Raw genomic sequence first — 20035 nt, 5'->3', positions numbered from 1 at the left:
GGGTATCCCCTTCTGCCTCCATCCCGACTCCTCCTAGGTTTGGTTTTAGAGATCCCGGAATATATAGAGGAACCCAGAATGGGTGACCTCACACTCCCTAGCCCAGAGATCCCAAGGAGAGGCTACAGTCTCTCTACCTCTCTACCGAGTGACACTTTCTGGATTCATCCGCATGGTCTTTGTAGCTCACTCGTAGGTCTCAAAACTGTTATAAAATTCTGCAAGTTGTTCCTGAGAAAAGGACAACAGGCAAGTCTCCTCACCCCAGCCCACCCTACCCTACTTTTGACCCAAGTGGTCCTAATACTGCACCTAGCTTGTCAGGCCTATGAAGGCCCCTCTGAGATATGCTTGGTCCAGGAAAAGATGTGGTCTTTCTCTAGCCAGCCACAATTGCACCTCCCTCCCTCCAGCCAGAGCCTGTAGGCCTAGACTCCCTGCTGTTGACTATTCAAGAATTTAACTTGTCTTATTTCCCTACTTGCCCTGGGGTGGGGTAGGGGATACAACCCAAACCAAAACAACAACTGAACAAGAACAGGAGAAAAAAGGGGAAAAAAAGGAAGTAAGGCTTTGAATATGGGGTAAGAGTAAACCCCAGAGCCCAACTTGCACACCAAATGTTACTCCTCTGTGACATAATGTCACTGACAGACTTCAGCTGAGCAGTGACCTTCCTAAACACCAAAGATGCTCCAGACACACCCAAGGGATCTAGGAGTGGTAGAAGTCTGCAGTGGGCAGGTGGGCTGTCAGTTTCTGCTCATAGCAGCTGTCTTCTCCACGGCAGCTTTATCCTCTGAGCCAAGACAGACAAATCAAGCTGAATTTTGGATCTGTACCTCTAAAGACAGGGCATAGGAAGGAGAAACCAGGCCCTAATACCTGGTTCTCCAATAGGCAGGATTCAAAACATTGCTTTCCTTTATATGTAAACCTTCCCCTACCCCACCCCCATACTCTGAAGCTGTTGCTAACAGGATGTTCAGAACTTTAACCTTTTTTATTTATTGCAGTCTGATATATGTCCCTTCTCCCAGGCCCTGAACTCACGGATACTGAGATGCTGAGGGAAAAGCACAGCGGAAACTTAACCTCTAAGCTCTCACCTCCCTCCCGCTCTGGCAGGATACCATCTCCCTGAGCCTTCCAGGATGGCCTAAGTAGCTAGCTTGATTTGACCGAGGTTAATCTGCTAGGGATTAGTAAATCACCCACATAAACCTTCCACTAATGCATTCACTTGGAAGCCCAGAGATCACTGCTTCTGAGTCGGAGGTTTCTTTCTTGGGGAGGGGCAGTTCAGCAGGGACTTGCTTATGAAATGGGTATCCGGGGAACAGAAGAACAAGTTCAGCCCAGACCTTCCTCATAGCTGCTCTTGGCTCTAGGTTAGTCCTGGGTGTGGGCATCCACAGCACTTAGGGAGCAGAGCCAGCCAAATTCTTTATTTCTCTTCTGCTCAAAGTATAGAGCTGAACTCACAACACCAAAGCCCCAGGGGCTACCCTGAAAGAGTGAAATGTCCCTAACATTCGGAAGGACGGTGGCTGAGTCAGATGCCTTTAATGGGCGTCTTCTGGTCCCATTAAAACTGTGGAAGGCCGTGTTTCTTGTCTTTAGCAGACACTTCCCTTCCCTTCAGGGTGTCTTTTGCCACTTCACTTTCAGCTCTATCAGTAAAAGATTCTTTTCTCTCTCCCTCAGTTCTTACCTGTGCCTCCTCAGTCTCCCCAGCTCTCCTTTCCCTAGTCCTGCATCAGTGTGTGTCAATCCCAGTGAGTGTACCCTCGATAATGTACAGAAGAAAACCCAGCCATGCAACTGAAAACCATGAAGGTTCCACGCTGAAAACAGAAAGCTGCGTTTTCCAGGGCTCTCTGAGCCCAGAACATTGACCTCGGACTTCAAATGCCTCAGGCTGTCATTTCTTCCACAGATTACTTAGTATGAGTGTGAGAAACACACTCTCTAGCCAACATATTCCCCTCCCCAGGCACTACGAGACTTCATGCCTTTGTTCAAGCAATAAACACTGGAGTGCAGACAGCTAACAACACACAAGCACCCCTCAGTCCATGGCTTCATGTCCTACACTAAATCCCTCAGGCTGAGCAGACAACTCTAGAGCTGCTAACTGGGAGGGAAGAATAGACACCTCTGAGGTCAGCTAGTCAAACTAAACACACACACACACACACACACACACACACACACACACACACACTTAAGTTGATGTTGAGAAAAAACAGTGGCCCAGCAACCCAGACCCCTTCCCTCCTCTTGTGCGCTCTTAAGGAGCCCATCTGTCTCAGTCTGAGGACAGAAGGAGAGGGAGGTCCTGAGAAGTGACTGAGAACTCTGGGTAGGGTGAGCAAAACACTGTCTCCTTCCTGCCCCTGGCTGGTGAACCTACACATAAGCAGGGCTTTCTTTTCTTTCAAAGAATCCTACCCTCACTTGGCCTTAGGAGCAGGTCAGCGCAGAGAGAGAAAGGGTCGTCCCAGGCAGGCTGGTAGCGCTGGTGGTGGTGGGAGGGAGGGCAGGCCGGGGCGCTCGCCTATTGTCGGTCTGGATTGGATGCTTCCACCCATTCGTTTCCTTTTAATTAACCCGCATTCCTGGAGGAGAAATATTTATGTTGGCTCCCATAGAGGCAGCCCTCAGACTGGAAAGAAGAGGGAAGAAAGCCTGTCTTAGCAAAACAATATCTCTAAAGAGCTCAAGAAGAGAAAATAGGGGAACAAAATGCCATTAAATCAGCCTTCTACCCCCACTGGAGTCAGTGAAAACTTCATTTCACATGTTAATCCGCCACTCCGCCCCTTCTCTTCTCACAACACCTTTTCGGAAAGTGTTTGGGAAAAGTCTTCACAGTCAGTACACAGCTCCCTGCAGCTCAGACTTCTCCTTGTGTTAGTTCAGGGCCCCAAGTGGGGCTCTTGCTCCAGCAGCGGCTTTTCTTTTCCTCCCCCTCCTTTAATTTAAACAAAGACTTCAGAGTTCATCAACCTCCCACTGAAATTCACAGCTGCTGAACAAACTAATCCCCTCTCCCTGCCTTTCTTCCCTTCAATGGGCTCTTGGCTTCAAAGACACTTTGGGAAAGGACTTTGCCGGGGCTCACACTGCTTCATCAACAGAAGTTAGCACAAGTATTATCTGAAGAGCAAGTGGCTTTACAAACAAATACTGCCTAACAATCCCTCCCTCCCAAACACACACATCTAGCCTGCAGACATGATGGATGACAACAGGATTAGGACTGGAACCCCTGGCTTCACACCCAGGCCCTTTGTGCAGCTGAACTCAGCCCTGAAGTGGTGTGGGGGAAACCCTGCAGCTCACTGTCAGGCACAGATGGAGACAGACAGACAGACAGACATGGACAGGCATGCACATGCACGCACGCACACACACACACACACACACACACACACACACACACCAAGCAGTGTGGCTACAGATGTTGCAAGGAAAGGCCTGTAGCATAAATCCATTTTTGGGACAACACTTTAAAAAGTTATTTTCTTAGGCTGCAGAGATGGTTGCTCTTCCAAAGGACACATGTGCATAGACATACATGCAGACTAAACACTCACACACACACTTCTTTCTAAGTTCTTCAGTTTTGGAGTTCTTATCTCTGCCCAGACCTCTCTCCTGTCTTCCTTTACAGCACAGGGAATAAGACTTCTCTGTTCTTGAAGGAGAGGCATCAGCAAAGTACAGTCCAGAGGAGCTGGATTGGGAAACAGCTCTGGGAAAAAGATCACTGTACTTTGTTGCACAGTGAAGAGGTGAGCATGAAGCCATGGCCAGAGGAAGCAGCTCAGAGGCAGGAGATAGCTGAGAGGAAGGGCCCTACACCTGCGAGAAGCTAGGTTCTGATTCCTTAAAATAAAATCACAGATAGTTTAAGGCCTTGGGCTAGGCTCCAGCCTAGGTGGTGTCGGGTCACTTTCTAGAGCAGTAGTTCCTAAGGCTGCACCCTTAATACACACACCTCAGGCTGTGATGACCCCAACCTAACATTATTTTCTTTGCTACTTCATAACTGTAATCTTGCTATTGTCATGGATATCTGTGTTTTTCAATCGTCTTAGGTGACCCCTGTGAAATGGTCACTGAACCCCAAAGGGATCACAAGCCACGTGTCCTGAGTTAAGAGTTGCTGATAAAGAGTCTAAACAAAAGGCACGCCACCCTCCACTGACACCCAACGGCCCACCCTGAATGATGCTAATACATAACAAGTCCCTTCCTATTTTTATATTTATTTATTTACTTATTTATTTTGAGACAGGGTCTCTTTGTGTAGCCCTGGCCATCCTGGAACTCACAAAGATCAGCCTCCCTCTGCCTCCCAAGTGCTGGGATTAAAGGCCTGTACCACCACCACTGGTAAAAAAAAAGTTCCATTTTTTACAGGTCCAGTTTCCTCTTCTGATTTTGTTCAATACCTTATGTCCATGACTTGTTCAAAAAGTAAATGTAAACCAGTTCTCCCCTAGTCCCTGGGGCCACAATAGAATATGGACCTTAAAATAGGAAGACAGAGGTAGAGGGAAAGCACAGTCGGACTCAAACTCCAGAAGGGAAAGAAACAGATGAGTCCTGGCAGATGTAGAATGACTAACAAGTCTCTCAGAAGCCATCTGAACAGAATACCCAGTGCGAGGCTACGCTAGAGAAAGTAAGATCCAAGTCTGAGCATCCCCTCTCAGGGGAAAACACCCAGGGTAAACCCTAGGTGGCCAGGCATAAAGGGATAAGATGGAGACACTCGTCTGGGGTGGGACCAAACCCCCAGCATCACATACCTGGCAGTGAGGGAAGAGATTGGGGGAAATAAACACTTTGTTGAAAAACTCCCCCCTTTCTGCCACATGTTAGTAACAGCAGAGGTGGCCTCCTGGTAACAGAGATTCCTGACTTAGCCCTGCAGTTTGTGCGCGATGGTGAGGACGGCCTTCAGGGTAGGCATGAAGCTGGAGACCTCGCTGAAGCTGCTGCAGCCCGCCACCTGGGCATGCACTGCAAGGCCCTGCTCAAAGCTTCCTGCATCCACACATCGGGCAACTTCATGAAGCCCAGCCAGGACGCGGGGCGAGAGCTGCGGAAGGATTGACATTCGATTAGACAGGCCTACCTCAACTCTGACAGCATAGACAGTCCCAGACCTCGGTCCAGGAAGATGTCTCTGAGACTTGGGGGAAGAAGGACACGAGGCCTCCTTTGACTGTGGGCAGAGGGAGTGAGTCAGGTACTTACTGTCCCCTCGCAAAGCTTCTCATATAGACACTCTAGACGGTGCGATGCCTCGTCCAGCTTCCTCTTTGTCTTCTGTGAGGAGAAAGATGGCTCCTGACCCTACGCCAAAGGCTCACACTACACAGCACTACACACAGTCACGAGAGAGCCATCAGCATGGCCCACTGTTAGTTCCTTCATTTCACGGACCAAGTGGAGGTCCAAAGATGGCAAGGGGCTTGGTCAGGTGACACAGCCAGCGAGTGACTGAATGGTGGCTTTCTCCTGCCAGCTCCACCCTCTCTAATGTGACTAGCTCTTGTAACTCCCCATCTCTTTGATCCTGCTATTGAGAAGTTGGGCTCAGGGCTGACTCCAAGCCCTCCCCTACTTCATTTGGACATCAAATAACAATAAGATATAGCCAACATGTCAGGGGCAGCAGGGGAACTGGCCCAGTCTGAGGCTGGGGGAGGCAGGTTCAGGAAGTCTCAGACTCACCAGGTCAGTGGCAGTCAGGGAACAGCGCTGAAGGAGCGCCTCGAAGCTGTCCTTCAGACACTGATGCTCTGGGGGCAGCTCCTTCTCTGTCTTCTCAGGAGGCAGTAGCTGGAGTTGCTAATGAGGGGACAGTAAAGCAGAACTGGAGGTGAGCTGTCCTCATGGTTTCCCTAAGGCCTCGTCCCTTGTGGCTCAAGGTTATATTTGCCATTAAGGCTCATGGATTACTTCTACCTTGAGAAAAAAAAATCTAGTTTCTATGATCCCTCTTTTCTTGCCCAAGTAGGGTGGGAAAGTGCCAGGGGAGGGGCCCACAGTTCTTGTCACCTGCAGGCTGCGTTCTCTTGGGGCTCCAGGAGGAGGCAGGCTCGAACTGGAGACTAGGGGCTGTGCCATCAGGGCCTGCTGTGGCTCAGGGCCAAGGCTCATAAGTGGAGCTGTAATGGGTGCTGGAGGCATAAATGTCTCAGGAAACTAAAGAGATAAAGAGAAGTGAATGAGTGAGCCAGGAGATGCCACAGGCTGGTCTTGAACAAGGAAACAGGATGGTGAACAGGGAACTTGTCTGTGCAGGAGGGAAAGAGGGAGGTGCTGAGGGGGCACAGACAAACTTGGAGAAAAGTATGGACCAGAAGGGTGGAGCTGAGCTCTTAAAGAACTAGAGAGTGGGGTCACTGGGTAGGGAAAGATGCTGCCACCTTTTTCCTTTGGGGGTTTTCCTGGGAGGCGGGAGCAACTTTCCAGGCATCCTGGTGTCCTAAAGAACAAAAGATGGGGATTTTAGGGACAAGGTCAAGAACGTTGACAGTGCTTAATCTAGAAGCTGGGAAATATTTTAGTTAGAGTCTGCCATGCCTTCCTCTGTAGGCCCGTCATACTCCTAACTGACAAAGGGTCTTAGTTCACTGGCTTGAGAAAAGACTCCCAAAGTAGTGGCAGGAAGGGAAGGAGAGGTGGCAATGACCCCCAAAGAGCAGCTCTGGAGAGAGGACTGACCTGGAAGAGTGGCCAAGATGCCAGAGCTCGGGAGGGCGCAAGAGTGTGGTGCTCCAGGGACTCCAGGAGGGGGAGCCACAGAGAATGGGACAGGAGGGGCTGAGGGCTGGGAGTTCAGGGGGTTGGGAACTGGTGGTCGCACGGGAGGCAGAGGGAGCAGTCTAGGAGTTTCAGGGAGGTGGACAGAGCCAGGCTGCATGGTGTCTGGGGATGCCAGGACTGGTGTGGGGCTGGGAGAAGGCCTCGTTCCACAGAACCCAACTGGGTTTACAGCTTGAACACTTTGTCCTCCTGATGGCTGTGGCTGAGATAAGGCTGAAGGAAAGTAGAAATAGGTAATTGATTACCAACTTTCATTTGGGAGAGACTCAGAGAATTTCACTCAGGAACAAATCAACAGGAAACCAGAAAAGCAGGTGTGGTGGCACCTTCAGGGACACCTGGGAGTCTGGAACAAGTTTTTCTGAGACCAGGAATTTGAAACTGTGAAAAAGATGCTGTCCCCATATAAAACATACGGTCAGTCTCTCTGGGGTGGGGAGGCAATATGTCTTGTCTGTATGCCTGTCTTTCCTGAGACCTCATACTCTGCCAGAAGAGATCTTCTCTTACTCACCAGACCTTACTCCAGGGACAAAATTCACAGGCAGTGTTGCCTGGGGCCCAGGGACCCTGTAGTCACTTGAGGACTGTGTCCACAAGCCCTGGGAAGGGTTAGGATGGGAGGGGGTGAAGGGCATCACTAATGACGGCTGAGCTGTGGCCCTCGGCCTCACAGATGGAGCTGGGACCTGTGAAGAGAAAAAAGGCTTGAAGGCTGGTGTGCTGTGGCCATTTCACCTATGCCCCATCTCTGTAGCAAAAGTCAAGCTAAAGTTCTTTAGTGTAAAACTCCAGAGTCTCAGTAATCTACTTTCCATGAGTCATTCCTTTATTTAACCCTGCCCCAAGACCACAACCTATTGAAGTTTTATTGGTCTTTATTGGAAGGCTGCTGTTTCTTCTTGGCTCAATGTACTTGCACATAGTCTACTCTGAGTAGACTTAATGAACCCATTCCCTTGTCTAAGTGACTTAATATTTAATATCCAATCAAGGTCTGGAGAGATGGCTTAATCCACATGGCAGAAAGAGAGAACTAGTTCCTACAGCTTGTACTCTGACTTCTACACATGCACATGGCACACATGTATAAACACATGTACACACACATGCAATAAGTTTTTTAAAAATCTCCTTTTCAGGTTCAGTATGGTGGTACAAGCTTTTCCCAGAACCAATGTCTTGGTCAGGGTTTCTATTCCTACACACACATCATGACCAAGAAGCAAGTTGTGGAGGAAAGGGTTTGTTCAGCTTACACTTCCACATTGCTGTTTATCACCAAAGGAAGTCAGGACTGGAACTCAAGCAGCTCAGGAAGCAGGAGCTGATGCAGAGGCCATGGAGGGATGTTACTTACTGGCTTGCTCTACCTGGCTTGCTCAGCCTGCTTTCTTATAGAACCCAGGTCTACCAGCCCAGGGATGGCACCACTTACAATGGGCTGGGCCCTCCCGCCTTGATAACTAGTTGAGAAAATGCCTTACAGCAGATCTCATGGAGGCATTTTCTCAACTGAGACCCCTTTCTCTATGATAGCTCCAGCTTGTGTCAAGTTGACACAAAACAAGCCAATATAACCCAGTAAGCAGAAGCTGGCATATCTCTAAGAGTTTAAGACCAGGCTGGTCTGCATAGTGAGTTCTAGACCCACCAGGACAACATGGTGAGATCCTGTCACCAAAAAGAAAGAAATAAAAAAGGACTAAAGAAAAAAGAAAGAAAAGAAAGAAAAAGAACCCTATTAAAAAGGGAGTGAGACCATGTTGGGGGAGGGTAGGGGGGGAGACAGAGGCAAAGAATACAGAAGAGACAACTAGAGGGGCGGCAGTGTGGATCTCTGGTATGAGCTGGAAATCTATGCAATGGAGACTCCCAGGAATCTATAAGGGTGACCCTAGCTAAGTCCCCTACCAATGGGAGATACAGAGCCTGAAGTGCCATCTCCTGTAGCCAGGCAAGTCTTCCAATGGAGGGAATGGGACACCAACCCAGCCACAAAACTTTTGACCAATATTTTGTCCTGCCTACAGGATGGTAAAGATGGCACAGAAACTGTGGGAGTGGCCAACCAGTGACTGCTCTAGCTTGAGACCTATGTCCTGAGAGAGAGTCCACCCCTGACACTGCTTGGAGGACCAGCAACCCAGAGACCTAAGATCGAACCAAATACGAATTGAAAAAGAAAATCACTGAAATGATTCCTAATTATTTTCTGCTGTACTCAAAGACTGGTGCCCAGCTCAGTTGTCATCAGACAGGCATCACCAGCAACTGATGGAAACAGATACAGAGACCCACAGCCAAACATTAAGCAGAGCCTGGGGAATCCTGTGGGAAAGGGGAGGAAGAATTGTAGGAGCCAGAGGAGTCAAGGATACCACAAGAAAACACACAGAATCAACTGACGTGGGTCCATAGGAACTCAGAGTCTGCAAGGGACTGACATGGGTCCTCCACACATATGTGACAGTTGAGTAGCTCGGTCTTCTTGTGGGACTCATAAAAGTGGGAGCAGGGGCTGTCTCTGACTCTGTTGCTTGCCTTTGGGATCCTTTTCTCCTGCTGGACTGCCTCATCCAGCTTTAATAGGAGAGGAGGTGCCTAGTCTTACTGAAACTGATATGCCATAGCTAGTTGATAGCCAAGGGAGGCCTGACTTTTTCCAAACAGAACTGGAGGAGAAATAGATGGGGTGGGGAGGAGTGAGAAAGTTGGAGGGAGGGACTGGGGGAGAGGTGGGAGGAGAAACTGCAGTCGCAATGTAAAATAAATAAATAAAATTTTTAAAAGGGGGAGTAGTAACTGGAGAGATGACTCTGTGGTTAAGAGTACTCTCTTAACCTACTGGTGTGTGTTTGTTTGTTCTCTCATACATTACATCCAGACCAGTTTCCCCTCCCCCCTCTCTTTCCAACACCCCACACATACACAGCTCTGCTCTCCCCCAGGTCCACTCCTCCTCCTTTCCCTTCAGAAAAGGGAAGGCCTCCCAGGGATATCAGCTAAACATGGCATATCCAGCTGCAATAAGACTAGGCACCTCCCCTCATATTAAGGCTGGACAAGGCAACCCAAAAGCAGGCAAAAGAGTCAGGGACAGTCCTGCTTCCACCATTAAGAGTCTCACAAGAAGAGCAAGCTACACAACTATAATGTGTGTGTGTGTGTGTGTGTGTGTGTACAGAGAAGTCCTAGGTCAGACCCATGCAACCCATGCCTGTCTGTCAGTCTTAACCCACTCTTAACTCTTTAGTTCCCAGCACACATATCAGATGGCTTACAATCACCTCTGACTCCAGGGCTAGAAAACCTGACACCATCTTCTGACCTCTGTAGGCATTAGCACACATGTGGAATACACACACAACATACATATACGTGTGAATAAAAATTAAAAAAATAAACCTTTTAAAATGTAATACATTTTTTAAAAAGTCTCAGATTAAATGATCAGCATCGAACCCATTCTAGAATATTCTCTGAGCTTCACTCCTCAACGCACACACATGCACACACACACACACACACACACACACAGAGGAAATTTCTTTTTCTTCTATATAATACTATAGTATCCTGCCATACCAATCACGGATATTCTAAATTCTACTACATTTAAAAAATATATATATATTATCCTTCCACTAGATGAACTACTTGAGGACAAAGATTATAATTTGTGCCCCTTATGTTCTAAGATCCTAGTGTTTGTTCAATAAACAGTTACTAGAAAAAATTAACTGAATCTCAAAAGTTTCTGTGAAGCTAGGAATTTTCATCTGGTTTTGGACACTAAAATATTCCAAGTATCTACGACCATAAATACTTCTGAATAAATAGATTTAACTAGATAATGGATAGATAGAACTAGTTAACAAATACTGTCCTACCTGGGGAGGAGGCTGGAATCCCATTCTGTATGATGATGTCTCTTTTGAGTGGAGGGCAGTTCCTACAGCAACTCGGGGAAAAGGGAAAGCAGGAGCCTGTTGGCCCACAACTGTAGAGCCCTGGGCATGGAACAGCCGATCTCTCAGCTGCTGAACTGCTGGCTAAATTTGTAATAAGGAAGAGCTGTGTTAGGAAATGGAAAAAGCAAACATCTTCTCTTACAGGCCTGGCCTCTTTCATCAAACTTTGGATTACTGTTTACACATTCTTTAGTAACCCGAAGTTCCCTGGTCCCTGCCAAACACTCGCATGCCTCCCCTCCTGGCTATCTTCTCAGCCAGGAGTGCCCCACATGGGCTTCTCTTCCAAGGTTTAGTTTAGCTGTTTTAACCCCTGGAAAGTCTTCCTTCACTTCTCCAGAGAGACCACCTCTTCCCTGCAGCCCCACAGTGCTCAGTGCAATCTTCTGCTAGGACACTGTAAGTTACTAATAGGTGATCTCTCCCATTGGACTGTGAGCTGCTCAAGGAGAAAGGATTGTTTCTCCTAGGCACTACAGCATTGGTATAGGATGTAAAACACGGATGTGCGTGTTGTTGGATAAATGGATAAGATGGTTTACTCTGTGTCATGGCCACTCTCACCTGGATACAGTCACTAGGTAGGAAGCTCATGGCATTTGCCAGGCTGCCCTGGGCTGCCAGGAGACTGGCATACTGGGTGAGCTTGTATGTTGTGGCAGGACCTGGGCTCATCTTGTTAGAACCCTGAAGAAGCTCCGGGCTCCTGCTGAGGACCATCACCTGCTCCATTAGCTCCTGCAGGGACAAGGATGATGGCAATCACCTTTTCCAAGCATGCCTTGCTCTGTTCCAGTGGCTCACTCATTCCACAGTAAAGCCAACAGACAGTCAATGAAAGAGACATGATGGAGGAGGCCTCACTCCTTAAGTGATTAAGATTAAGATCAATGGACTGCACCCAGGCCTTGAATGTCTAAGCATCTGTCTCTTCTTGGTACCTCTTTATCCCTTCCTGTGTGTATGTTACCAACTAGACTCTGCATTGTTTCATATGAGACTCTGTTCTCCCCACAAGCCTATGACTTCACCTTCTCTGATTATCCACAGAACACCTGATACAGTTTAGGTTCATAGAATGTTTCATAGAAACGATCAAATTTTGGATTAACTTATATGGTGAGTCTTTGGATGGGAAAAATTTCTGAAGACTCAGACCCAACCTAGGCATCCTAAGGGTATAGGTGCATATACCTGACATCAGGCACTGAGGACCCTCTGCTCTTCCTTAACACTTGGCTCTAGCTAACTCAGATGCCTCACCTCTCCGATCTGAACAACTCCTACCACTGGTCTCTCCTGAGAGCCTGCCGTGGCCAGAACTCTGTAGAGAAGTGGTACCTGCAGAGCCATGGGGCTCGAGACTTGCTGGAATCTTGCCCAGCTCTCTACCAGCCGCTCCACACTCCCTGAGCACACATAGCAGAGTATGGCTTCAGAGGTGAGTGCCCTGTCTCCCTCCTGCTCCATGCGACTTCCCAGCATGTCTGCAGAGAGATGCAATCTTGTTTAAAGGCACAGCTTCCTGATGCTAATTTTCCTGCACACATTTAGAAACAAGTGGAGGACTGTGAACTCTGAGACAAGTCTACAGTGGCTTTAAGACAACTCAGGGATGAGAGATGGCTCACTGATGAAGAACACACACTGCTCTTTCAGAGGACCTGGGTTTGATTCCCAGAACCCACTCAGCAGCTCACCCTTAACTACAACTTCAGTTCCAGAGAATCTGTCTACTTCCTTCTTCAACAAAAAACAGGAGGCATACACGTGGTAAATTCACACACACACACACACACACACACACACACACATATACACATGCGCACGCATGCGTGCTCAAGCAAAATACTCATCATAATACATATATAAAAATGAAAGATAAACCTTTTAGAGAAAAGCTAACTTAAGTTAACCTTGCTCTATAGAGACAGTCAAAGAATTTGCCATAAGATGTGGCAGAGAAATAAGGCAGAACATACTTGATGCCTCCGGGAAACAAGATGCTATAATCCCTCTCTCCTGGCTGAGCCCTTTTTTCCAGAGTCTAGACTGACTGACCCTCTGCCTCCTCTGCATAAATCTGTTGACATGGGCTGGAGTCCCACCTACCACAGAGCTCGGAGAAGTTCTCTGGCTCTAAATGCGTCAGTAGCAAGGCCAGCATCTCTCTCCAGTTCTTCAGGCTACAGGCACATACTAGGTCCTTCCAATTCTTCTTCACAACACAGGCTAGAAGCTGTACTGGGCAGAAAGGGAGAGACCCTCAGCCTGTGATCCAGCACAGTCAGCAGGGATGTTCTAATAAAGCCATTCCTGCTAGGATGCGACATGACTAGCAATGAAGTAGAGGTCGTTCGCATAGAGAGATGGGTAGATTTCACACACCAGTCCCAAGGGAGGGGCCTCCACCTGTCCAGGTCCAAGCCACCCCCTCCCTTCTCCGATGTGACGGGCAGGGCAGTACCGGGGAGGTTTTAGTTCTCCTCTTGGCTAGGTATTGTTCTTGTGTCCACTTGAGCAGCTCAGCATCCCCAGCCTGAGCAAGGATGATGGCATCAGCAAAGCGTTCCTCCTTCACACACAGCTCCACGGCAAGCCGCAGTTCCCCGAGCAGCAGGGCCTGGCTCAGGAGTCCATCAGTGTCTACAGACAGGGGCATCACCTTCTCACTCACCGGCCCTCGCATACTCACTTCCTGTCCGTGACCCACTGTACTTCCCGCTCTGCTTCCAGCTCTTCAAAGACGGCTGAGGTGTGCAGGCTTCTTCTGTGGTGTGTTGGAGGCATGTCTGCAAACTGTCTCTAACCTAGGCAGCTTGGTTCCACACAACCCCCAAGTTTCACTTCTGGGCAACAAAATGTAGTGTCCCAGGGATGCCCTGGTCCAACTGTAACTTTCTAAAACAGGACTCGGGTCAGGAAGGGCCTCTCATGCCGGATAACAAGTATGATGTGCTTGCTGAGCTTGGGCAAGGTCACAGTTTTTTTTTGTTTTTTGTTTTTGTTTTTAAACAAGAAAACTAAGGAATAGGAAAAAAGCCCTTATTGAAGGCCACCCATAGAAGGCCCAGCCATTAGACTCTGACTAGAGAGAGCACAGCACTCGCTAGCTGGGAAAGACCCACCAGTGTTTGAGATTTTAGGTGTGAGGCAGGGGAGAATAAGGGACTCTTAAAAGACTTGGGACCCATCTGTTCCCAGGAAGTAAGCTTCTCTCTCCCAGGGCCAGGGTACCTTCTGTGATAGGGATCTCCCAGGGAGTCATGTTCTGAGGTATCAGTTCATCAAAGAAGGCTGAGGATGCAGAGGCTTCCATGGAGGTGTGTTTGGAGGCCTGTACACAGACAGACAGGTGTGACTGTGAAGAGCTGCAGCCAGAGCACAGAGAGCGAGCTCTAAGAGATCCAGCATTTGAGCCCTTGTGGATGAAACCAAGTGAATGCACAGGCTGTATGGGAAGCACCCGTGAGCTCTGTGCTCCACTCTGGCTCCGAGCGAGCAAAGAGTTGTCCGGGAGCTTACTGAGAACAAGCGAACGGACCGGCACGGAGAGTGTCCCTAGAAGGCAGGTCTCCTACCCTTCTACAAGTCAGCCCCCCTCCCCCCAGTCTCTAACCATACCTGACTGTAAACGGTTTCACTTTTGAGGTCACCCACCTCAAGCTGAGGGCTTTCCTGTGATTTCAAGTCACTCTTCAGGCATGTGTTTACCTGTGTGGAGACCCTTATGAATGCCAGCCAGGCTCCCACAAGGCTGACGCTCCCCATTTACCTGCCCCATACTTCCCAAGATCCTTGACCCACTTTTCCAGAGAAAGGCCTAATCAGGAGGTAAAATGCACATCCATGATGAATTAAGGCCAGGTGTCCTGGGCACAGTCCCCTAGCAGGATGCTTTGCTCTCAAGCAAACTTGTTTCAGACCTGCAAAGCTTACCTTCTTCTGAAGCTCATCTCTGCTATAACCCAACAGCCTGAGGAATTTCAGCCTGGAATCAGGCTCTAAGGCCACCTAAGGAACCACAAAAATACAGAAACATTTCCATCAAATGAACTTAAATGACCATTCTCCTCTATTGTGATGGACATCTGTACCAGTGTACCCTCACATACGGCCTCATGGACCATTAAAGTACCCTCAAAACAGTGACGCCACCTCAATCCTTTCTTCCTTACTGGGTTTCGCTGGGCTGTCGACAGCATTATCCCAACCCTTTGCCATGTTGACATGAGAATTGTACCTTCAATTGACTTCCTAACTTAGTTACCTTGGTAACCCACAAGAGTAAAACACTGGCTGTTTTGAGGTGTTACTGCTTGTAATTGATTGGTTATTGCACCTGGCCTGAAACTGGGTAAACCATAAATAACCTACATGGACACCATGTTAGAATTTCTGGCTTCACAGACTCTAGTTACTGGACGTATCTCTGTGGGGACTCTGAAACTGACACCTGGCTTTTCTACCAGAGTGGCTTGCAAGTCAGGGCACCTTACACATCTGTCCTGAATCATCTATTTGCATCTGAGCTGTCTGGGCAGCTGAAGGGAACTCTGAATTGTTGCATGAGATACTGAAAACTCAGCACAGGAGAGTGCCACCAACTCCACACCCAGAGGACACTCATGCCAAGTGTAACCTGCAGGGGCCTGGGGATCTAAATGTAGGGCTGAGAAGACACTGGCAGAGAATGCACAGGAGCAGTGCCCAAAGTCAGCTTCCCACCAAATCGAAGCCGGATCAGCCTACTGCCGCCCCACCCTCTGCCTTCCATACTGAACCCCGGATTCTGACTGTATCTTTCTCATGTCTCTTGCCTTCCTCCTCCTTCCATGCTCTTCCTTGGAAATGGCCCTTCAAAGCTCTGGGTATCTTAATTTACATTTACTTATTTTTTGTGTGTATGTGTGTAGGCACTTATATGTACATACTCCTGGGCTTTTATATGTGTTTACCTGTGAATGTGTGAATGCTCATGTGAAAAAGAGCAAGCGAGAGGGAGAGAGACAGAGATAGAGAGAGACAGAGACAGAGAGGTACTACCAAGCCCCGTGCATGCTAGAGAACCCTGCCACAAGCTACCTGTCACACCTCTGACAAGCACACAATCCTCCATGTTCTAACCTGACACAGCAAAGACTAGAGCTACATCCCTGATGCTCAAGTGGAGTAGCCTGACAGGAACCTGCCCTGGCTTACCTCACACAAATCCAAAACTCGCTTATGTTCACGTATCTCTCCAGGGAACCCTTCCTTTGGTGTGATCCTATGAAAGTGTCTGCCTTGGCTGGCAAAATATCCAGGACACCACCACCAACAGCAGCAACACCCCACCACCCCAGCCTTTACAAGTGGACTCTGAGCTTCTAGACAAGAATAAAGACTCTGTGTCCAGAGGACATAAAAAAAATCAAGTCAGGGGGAAAGGTTACGGTGTAATTATTACATCTCCTGGAGGTGACAGGGGCTGGAGCTCTCGATCTTCAGGAAAGAGCAGCTAGCCTTCAAGCCTCCTACCTTCAGAAACTGCCAGAGCATCTTCTCACATGGCAGGGAAGCTTGCTGAATCTTGCTCTGACAATAATGAAGGAGATTTCCAGATCCCAAGGCCTCCTGCAGCACAGCTGACTGAGTTAGGAATTCTGACTCTGTGATGACTTGACTGATGAAGACAGGGCGGGGACAAGGCTGTGGCACCCGCTGATCAGGGATGCTGGGAAGGCCAAAAGTAACCAGCTTTCCTCCAAACTGATAAGGAAATGGAAGAAAGAAAGAGGTTTCAATTTCAAGCCAATAGCTAACAAATTAGGATTTCAGGGCAGGCTATCTGTTGAGCAATCCTTGGTGACTATTGTGGTTTGAATGAGAATAGCACACCCCAACCCTCATAGGCTCATATGTTTGAATGCTTGGTCATCAAGAAGTGGCACTACTTGGGAAGGATTGAGGGTGTGGCCTTGTTGGAGTAGGTGTGGCCTTGTTGGAGAAAGTGTGTCACTGCAGGTGGATTTTGAGGTTTCATGGGTCCAAGCCAGGCCCAATGGCTTTCTCTCTTCCTGCTCTACAGATCCAGATGTAGAGCTCTCAGCTACCATGCCTGCCTGTATGCTGCTGGCATATTCCTGCACCATGATGATAATAAACTAAACCTCTGAAACTGCAAGCAAGCCCCCAGTTAAATGTTATCTCTGATAAGATTTGCCTTGGTCATGGTGTCTCTTCGCAGCAATAGAATAATAACTAAGATCTTGGAAATCAACAGAAAGTTGCTAGGATAAAACAGGATCAAGAACTGAGTGCCAAATGGGTACTATAGCAATCTTACTATTACCAGCTTAAAATTTCACTACATGATTCTCTCTCCCACTTCCCAATTCAGTACCACCATCTCTCAGCACATGGCCTAAACAGCTGGTACTGTCACAGACTATGTTACTAGAGTGACTGCTAGCCTTTGTCTTTTTCTGGTCTTCCAATCCAAGGTTTAGAGCCTTCTCTGTTGCTCACAGCATCCTGTTGCTACCCAAGACTGTATAATGGTTTGGCAGACCACAGGAGAACGCTTACTCCACTGGCATACATAAAACCCCAAGAAGTTAGGGCCAAACATGTCTGCCCCAGCATCTACCTTCTTGATTGTTTAGATGAGTGTTCCACATTCCCACGTTGCCCAGATCACTGTCCCTCTGTGCTGTTACCTACCACAATACTATGCTGGAGGCAGGCAGACAAATCTGAGGCTTTACATCAAGCACATGGCACAAAATTCAAAGTTTAGAAATCCTTTCTCTGACCATTTTCCACACGGGCACACAGTATAAGTCCTGGAAAGCTCTCTAGTCACCAGGCCACACCCCAGACAATAATACCAGAAGCTGGGTGAGGGTAGCATCAGTCATTTTGAAACCCTCAAGTTAGTCCAGTGTGTTACCATGGCTGGCACGCTGCTCCAGTCCCTAACTAGTCTTTATTTCCCTTCCTAAACCCCACTTCCTTAGTAAATTTTCCAGTCAGGGTCATATCACTTACAGAACAAATGTTAGAGTGCCGGCTCGCGCTCAACAAAACCACTTAAATTATGAATTAACATTTGGCGGTGTTAAAGCATGCTGTGCTGGCCCTCCTACCACTGTCTTACAGCAGACGAGATACTAAAGTCCTGAGGGGATAAATGACTTCTCCAGAGTCACCTAACTAACAGCAGAGCTGCGGCAAGAATGCTTCACTTCAGTGCTCCGGCCATTTCTGGTGGTGGTCGTGTTAGTGCTTGGGCATTTCGGTCCAGGATGGCATGCTGAGCAAGCCCTCTCTTGAGCTACACCTGCAGCGCTCACTCCTGGTATTTTATAAAGGCATTCCCTCTTGAGCTAGTCATGTCTTTGTAATACAACCACAGACTCTAACCCTGAGAACGTCTCCTCTTATACATCCTTTTCCTAATCAAATCTGGTAGCTAAAGCATTGTGTTAGGCACTTCAGGACCTTTTTGCTCCTCAAAGCATTGGTCCTCACACTAGCAGCAAAGACAGCATCTGGAAGCTGGAAGATTGGAAATCTACATCAGAGCTGCTGAACCAGAACCTGAGTTTTAGTAAGGTCCTCAAGTGACCTTTATTCACACTGGAGTTTGAAGAACACTCCTCTGGGGGTATAAAAATCAGCAAGGCAGTACCTAGCCTTACAGAATCTATTACTAGGGCCTCCAGACACATATGATACATTGTGTATGATATATGTCATATAAAATATAATACAGAATTACAGGAATACAAATCTCAATAGAATGGAGCTAATGTTAACTGGGATTAAGGACAGTCATTGAGGAGAAGGTGGTGATATTTAAGGAGAAGGTCCTCAAAGTCCACCACGGGATTTAGTGGAGATGGGAGAAGCTGACGGATAAGATACAAGAGAGATGAGGAGTTGTTCATGGGGTAGAAATGAAATGAGTCACATGTAACTGGAATACAAGGGACTTCTGAGATTGAGAAGGGAAAATTCACTAGGAAGGTAAACGGAGCCCCGTGTATGTTTAGCCTTAGGTCTATATGGTAGGGGAAGCTCAAACACTTTGAGTAGACAGAGGGCAGGAAAAAATCTGTGTGTGTTTCTTTCCTTCCTGTATTCCTTGCCACCAGTCCAGACATCTCAGTCATAGAAACTGTGGGAAGAATCTCAGGTTCTTTATCTAAGCAGGTCTAAAACAGGTAAATGGAGAAGGTGCATTTTGCATCTGCTTGAGAGGCAGGGTGGAACCTGGTCTGAGCGGGCACTGGGGACAAACCACCTGAATGTAGCTCCTTGCTAGGCACAGGAGAGGCACTACACACAAACACAGCACACACTGCTAACACTTACAGCAAATGAAACGCCTGCCGGCCTTCTCATCCACCTGGGAGGCTTCTTCAAGGGAGGAATTAATGATGCTTGGGCCACCTCCTCAGGCACCTGCAGTGGTGAGAGGCTGGCTTTGCTAAAGGAAGAGGAAATCTAGAGGGAAAGGCCATCTGTGTCAACCAGTATTGAGAGACATCTCAGCGAGAAACTCTTTGTACAAACTCAGTTTTGAGATGAGTCCTTGTGATGCCCCATTGACCTAGAAGGGGCAAACTCCCATAGTCCAGGAGATGGGGCTGGGACTGAAAGTGGATGGGAGGGAGACTCAGGTGTCTGGGCCTCTTGGACAGCGATATTTAAAGTCTGCACTGGAGTGTGACACAAGGTAGATACACAGTGAAGAGCAAGCTACTCCAGCCCATACTAGGAGATGACAGACCCAAAGTAGACGTTCAGCATGAATAACAAGAAGTAAGATGCTTCCTCCAAAGAAGTCAAGATCTAAGATGAGATATGGCCCTCTAAAACCCATAGCCTGGCCTCCCTCTCTTCAAGAGCTCCCATTTCTTCCCAAGCTATGCGACCTCTCATCCCTAAAACACAGAAAGCTCCTCCCTCCAGCACTCTCTACCAAGCCCTTCAAACCTTGTCAGCCTGCCTCATGTGCTGGGCTTCCCAGCTCCTACCCATCACAGAGTACAAACTGATCCAGCCGTCGAAGGAGACAGCAGAGAACACAGGAGGATTCTGAGGGCACCACTGAACGTCAAAGCACCAGCTGCTCTGTGTGGGCAGCTTGTAGGCCACCTGCCACAAGAGAGCACAACCATGAGCAAGAGTTCAGGAAACACCGAACTTACAACTTACAA

General features: G+C 48.1%; 1 protein-coding gene across 2 annotated transcripts in view; it reads right to left on the bottom strand.

Moving 5' to 3' along the window:
• Window positions 1–4257: 4257 nt before the first annotated feature.
• SEC31B (SEC31 homolog B, COPII coat complex component) overlaps window positions 4258–20035 on the bottom strand; it is a 25348-nt gene continuing 9570 nt past the window's right edge. Inside the window, exons 9-26 of one of the 2 annotated variants that reach the window (XM_080912214.1) lie at window positions 19812–19973; window positions 19188–19277; window positions 16347–16577; window positions 14766–14840; window positions 14487–14540; window positions 14064–14163; window positions 13294–13472; window positions 12939–13065; window positions 12168–12313; window positions 11391–11564; window positions 10746–10907; window positions 7367–7541; window positions 6751–7065; window positions 6453–6511; window positions 6082–6228; window positions 5755–5871; window positions 5275–5346; window positions 4258–5116 (exon numbers count right to left, since the gene is read on the bottom strand). In XM_080912214.1, the coding sequence (XP_080768340.1) occupies window positions 4937–5116; window positions 5275–5346; window positions 5755–5871; window positions 6082–6228; window positions 6453–6511; window positions 6751–7065; window positions 7367–7541; window positions 10746–10907; window positions 11391–11564; window positions 12168–12313; window positions 12939–13065; window positions 13294–13472; window positions 14064–14163; window positions 14487–14540; window positions 14766–14840; window positions 16347–16577; window positions 19188–19277; window positions 19812–19973 (2565 nt within the window). In that variant the 3' untranslated portion in view covers window positions 4258–4936. Of the gene's footprint in view, window positions 5117–5274; window positions 5347–5754; window positions 5872–6081; window positions 6229–6452; window positions 6512–6750; window positions 7066–7366; window positions 7542–10745; window positions 10908–11390; window positions 11565–12167; window positions 12314–12938; window positions 13066–13293; window positions 13473–14063; window positions 14164–14486; window positions 14541–14765; window positions 14841–16346; window positions 16578–19187; window positions 19320–19811; window positions 19974–20035 lie in introns of both variants that reach the window. The other variant, XM_080912215.1, reaches the window with a different exon arrangement.

This window comes from Micromys minutus (genome assembly GCF_963924665.1).
Source record: "Micromys minutus genome assembly, chromosome: 2".
NCBI classification, from domain to species: domain Eukaryota; kingdom Metazoa; phylum Chordata; class Mammalia; order Rodentia; family Muridae; genus Micromys; species Micromys minutus.
This window is presented reverse-complemented; position numbering and strand designations above follow the sequence as displayed.